This window comes from Galendromus occidentalis, unplaced genomic scaffold, assembly GCF_000255335.2.
Source record: "Galendromus occidentalis unplaced genomic scaffold, Mocc_1.1 scf7180000075929, whole genome shotgun sequence".
Taxonomy (NCBI): Eukaryota; Metazoa; Arthropoda; class Arachnida; order Mesostigmata; family Phytoseiidae; genus Galendromus; species Galendromus occidentalis.
This window is the reverse complement of record NW_003803919.1, coordinates 9,082-13,817: the sequence shown is the minus strand read 5'-3', so window position 1 is coordinate 13,817 and position 4,736 is coordinate 9,082. Positions and strand designations below refer to the sequence as shown.

The 4,736-nt window shown below is 49.4% G+C and overlaps 1 protein-coding gene across 1 annotated transcript; it reads right to left on the bottom strand.

Annotated features, from left to right (window-relative positions):
* Positions 1 to 514: 514 nt before the first annotated feature.
* On the bottom strand, positions 515 to 4,530 carry LOC100905460 (uncharacterized). Its single transcript, XM_018641659.1, has 2 exons — positions 2,208 to 4,530; positions 515 to 2,052 (listed from the first exon to the last, which is right to left on the bottom strand). The coding sequence occupies exons 1-2, from the start codon at positions 4,528 to 4,530 to the stop codon at positions 515 to 517; spliced, it is 3,861 nt and encodes a 1,286-aa protein (XP_018497175.1).
* Between the last annotated feature and the right edge of the window lie 206 nt (positions 4,531 to 4,736).

Below are 4,736 nucleotides of genomic sequence, written 5' to 3'. Positions count from 1 at the left end.
TGGGAAAGAGTCGATGAGATTTTGGTTACAGTAAGAGACACATTCGGAGTGAACTCATGAGCGTCGACAGCTGTTTATAGGATTCGATGCCTCATATTCCTTATGCTGTTTTGAGGAACAGAGCCTTACTGTCCATGAGAATGCTAGGTGGTCAGAGCCACCGGATCTGGAGTGCCGAACTGCCGACTGACCGACTGTCTTCGATTCGTTATCCTCGGGCAGCGGAGCTTTGTGTGTATGTTTTCACTCCCCGGGCCCTCAAGAATCGAGTTGTTCTTCCCCTCAGACTAAAATCGTATGGACGCGCCTGTAGAGGTCGGACCGAGAATGGTACCATCAAGTCGACCTAGCTCGCTAAATATTGTTGTCGTGGAAAGAGCCCCCTGGAATCAAAACATTCTTGTCCTCTCTGTCGAGAATGAATTTCCGTTGGACTGAGAGGATACGGAGCTGTGGAGGCCGTATTCAGGAGCCTAGAAGCAACTTTTGGAGATTGACAGAGGCTTCAATTAGTTTATCGCAGAACCTCCTCATAAACAATATTTCTCATGCGATTCTCGAGAGCTGATATGGTAATGGCAGCACGGCTCGTCGCTCGCGATAAGGCAACGTGAAGTTGGCCGTGCGCGAATATCGGCTCTTGGAGCTCGATGCCGACTCGCGAAAACGTTTGGCCTTGAGAGCGATTTATAGTCATCGCGAAGCTCAATCGAATCGGAAACTGCCTCCGTCGAAGTCGGAACGGCAGTGACACGTGATTGTAGTAGCAATCGATTCGCGGGATGAATACTGACGATCCCTTTTTGCATCCTGTCGCGAAGCTGCAGATAATCACTCTGGAGAGAATCGTGTCGACGATTAATCTCGTTCCATTGCACAGTCCATTCTTCACATCCAAGTTACGTAAGAGCATTACTATGCATCCCTCTTTCAAGTGCAATTCGTGAGGCGGAAGTGTAGCAGGTGTCATTTTGTTCAGGAATTCCGTCGGGAAGTTGTAGGCGTCGCTGGGGTCCTCTACGATCGCATCGTCCTGACTCAAGAATGTCGTTTTGAGAGTAGGAAATTTATCGAGGACGATATCATTGATCCGGTGAGCTTCAGCATTTTTCGGCGTCAAAATGCATATTTCGGTGAGATCAAGATTTTGAAAATCGGAGAAAGCTGCCCCATAAACTTCATCGGCGAGGTTTTTCCCGGATCGTAGGTCTTGGGGGACTTCCATGATAGCGGGTAGCTCTCCGTTTCCCACCTGGAGGAGCCAATTTCGGAAAATTGTATCAGTCTCAGTCAATCGCATATTGTGCGTCAATTCAAGCTGATGGAAATGTTTCCACAAATCGGAGTGTTTGAGACACGACTCCACGATTTGGCGTCGAGATCCTTTTTCGACCACTGGCAGAATTTGGCGGAAATCTCCTCCAAGGACCATAATTTTCCCACCGAAGGGTGCGGTGTTTTGCATGATATCTTGAAGTAACATGTCGATTGTCTCTAGCGCGGTTTTCGGAGCCATCGGAGCTTCGTCCCAGACGATGATGTCGGTTTCACGAAGAGTTTGAGCTTCTTTCGATTGGCGTTTCATGCTCGATGATCGGTTGTTGCCTGGAACAATTAGGCGAAAGGCAGAAGTCACAGTTCGACCGTTTGGTAGTAAATTAGCCGCAATCCCAGTCCAGGCAACATTCAGCACAGTGAGATTCCTTGAGACTGCTAGATGATATATCGTCGTGTAAACGAATGTTTTCCCGCTGCCACCTGGCCCGTCAATGAAGAAACATTGACCATGTCGATTGCTTGTTGCTTGCATGATGGTGTCCACAACAAACTTCTGCTCGTGATTCAGCAATCGATACCTTTGGTCTCCTTGAGATTGGTGGTGCTCGAAATCAATAGCCGTCATACTTGGCAGCGGCTCAGGAATATCAAGCGGTACTATCATTCGAATATCTCTGCCGAGGTCCTCGAGCCGACGTGCTATATCATGGAACGCTCTGGATTCAGCAGCGACTGCTGTCATGCCAGCATTAAGAAAGTCCTCCATGAGGTATTCTTGAACTCATGCCACAGCTCAACTGTATAGGGTGGCATCAAGTCTGCGAAGGTGAGCAGAGCGACGAAAAAACTTCGCAGTTGACTCGGCATTCGTAGAGCAGCAGCTTCTTGCATAGAAGCGGAAAAATATGAATCGTCCCTCACGTACTCACTCGCCCTAGCTGCCTCGACGAAGGACGGATACTCGACACCATTGACGGTTCGAACATCTTGGTAGGACGTGAAGCCCTTTCCATAGAGGAGCAGGAGTCGCAAGGCGAACCGCTCATGATCATGAGGGCTGACGAAGTACATCCGCCCAATTGTTTTTGTTGTATTGCGTTTCCGATCTTGCCACATCTCATTCTTGAAGATAAACTTCTCCGGCATTTCATTGTAGCGAAGCTTACGGCTATCTATCATATCTGAAGGGAATGATCCTTGCTCGTTTTCCAAATTCTGACACCGGGCGTTCTTATCGAAGAAAGCCGTCAAAGTGGAGAAACGGTACCTCGCTGCCGTCAATGCGGATTCTTCGGTCCCTGCTTCGAAGCGCACAGTCTCGAACCCCGGCAGATGAACTTGCAATCTAGTGACGGCATCACTGCGATCGCTCAGGGCGAAGCCGAAGATTCGATGAGCTGCCTCTGGGGCGCAAACGTACCGTGCATCCCAGTAATCGGTGATCTCATCTAAGGCTTCGTCCTCAGATGGTTCTCCTTGATGCAACCGGAGTCTTGCGCGATCCGGTCCCTTATAGAGGTACTTGAAGAGATATTTGATGGCGTGGAGAAGAGCACATACCTCGACGTTGATATGTGCTCCAAACATTAACGATAAATAAGGGCAATAAGGAACGACTGAGCGGTTATCTACTCGATGTTTGTTGCGCCATATCGAACGGCCATCCTCACGGCGTCTGTACTCTGGATAACCTTCTGTAGAGAGCGATGTGTCGTTATTGAAAGCTTTGGGGAAGCGTTTCGAGCATTTCCCGTCAACCATACATGGCGAAGAAGGATTCAGCTTCCCACACGGACCGTGGATCATACACTTGGAAATGATTTCGTATAACGCGGCTTCGTTGGATGGATCGGGGATCTCTGCGCTGATCAAGCTATCAACTTCTGCAGGGGTTCTGAGTTTTGAATCAGCGGTGAGGGTGAGCAACATGTGCATGTGGGGTAAGCCCCGCTTCTGGAACTCGATCACATAAATGTATGCGGCGACCTCGCCTAATACTTGGTTCTGGATGACTTCATTGCAAAATGCTTTGACTTTGAGCTGGAAGACCCGCGCTATTAAATCCGGTCGATCAGAGGCTACTTGACCGGGTGCGAGGTTGTCGACGATTTCTGGCCAGGTCGGGTTGCAAGTGAAGGTAAGGAACAGATCGGGTTTTCCGTATTTCGACACGATACTCATGGCATCTTGGTACTGCGCTACCATGTATCGGGGTCCTCCAGTAAAGGAAGCCGCTAAAATGATCCTCCGGCCCGGTGGTCCATCACTATCGGTATCACCGAGCATGAAGTCCTGCAAACCGCGAACGGTGTCAAGCCTTAGTTGACGTTGATTGAGGCGGATATAGTTCAGGCGATTCATCTCGATCTTAATCCAACTGTCAACGATGTATTGCTGCAGGAGTTTGCCCGCGTGATGCAAAGGATTGAAGACAGAGGTCCGACTTAACAGCAGGAATGAGTAGAAGTCTTTTTGGGTGATTCGAGATCTCGCGGTCGGAACGCCATCTGAATGTAGATCCATATTCGATGTTTCTCGCTGCATCCCGGGATGCCAACCACCTTCCCCAGTTGGAAACAAAAGCGGATACGCGAGAGGATCACAACGCTCATCGAGATGAGGAATACTACGAAGACTGCCGGTCTTTTCATACACTACTAAACGACACTCTCCTGGAATATTGTCTTCGTCTCCCACGTAGACGACGGCGACTTCATTGGCTGTCGCAGCATTGTAGCGACGTTGATCGTCGACCGTCCTGTGTTCGAACACCATTCTAACCGATCTCGTATGACGACCCTGGAGCTCTGCTTCGTGCGTTTCATCGCGAACGACATCGGCCATTAGCCTGAATGCTTGAGCATATGGATTTGTACTCCTCAAGAGTTCATGTAGAAGACGAAAGATTGTCTCTCGGCAGCCCGTGTTGACTTGTCGACCCGCAAGTTCGTGGGCTGCCACTTCAGTGTCCATAATTAAGACTTGAGCACACTTGGGCGCTTCAGCTTCGCGGGGATAGAGACCTCCAAACGAATGGTAGACTTGGCCATGAACGCGGAAACAATACGGACCGTAACCGCGAGGCGTCTCGATCTTAGCCGTCATCGAAGCCATCGCCAATGAGTTGTTGTAGTTTCTAATGTACTGTCGGAAATGCTTGGAATCGTTATCTTGACCAAGGTAGAGTGATCGTAGTACCGTTGGAAAATTTCGGAACCGAGTCAATCGGACTTTGTTCGACGCACAGCACATTGTATAAGCATTTTGTCCGGTCGTAGTTTTTTCGGATGGAAAGTGTTCGGCCCCGCACCCGCTACAGATATCGTCCATACTACCGAGATGATGAGAGGCGGAAGGCCTATGTTGTTCTCTCGAGCTATACCGAGCGTTCTCCGACTTCGCCGCGTCACTGTTGAAACCGAATCATTTCTACGATGATGTGCAACATTATCAGCACG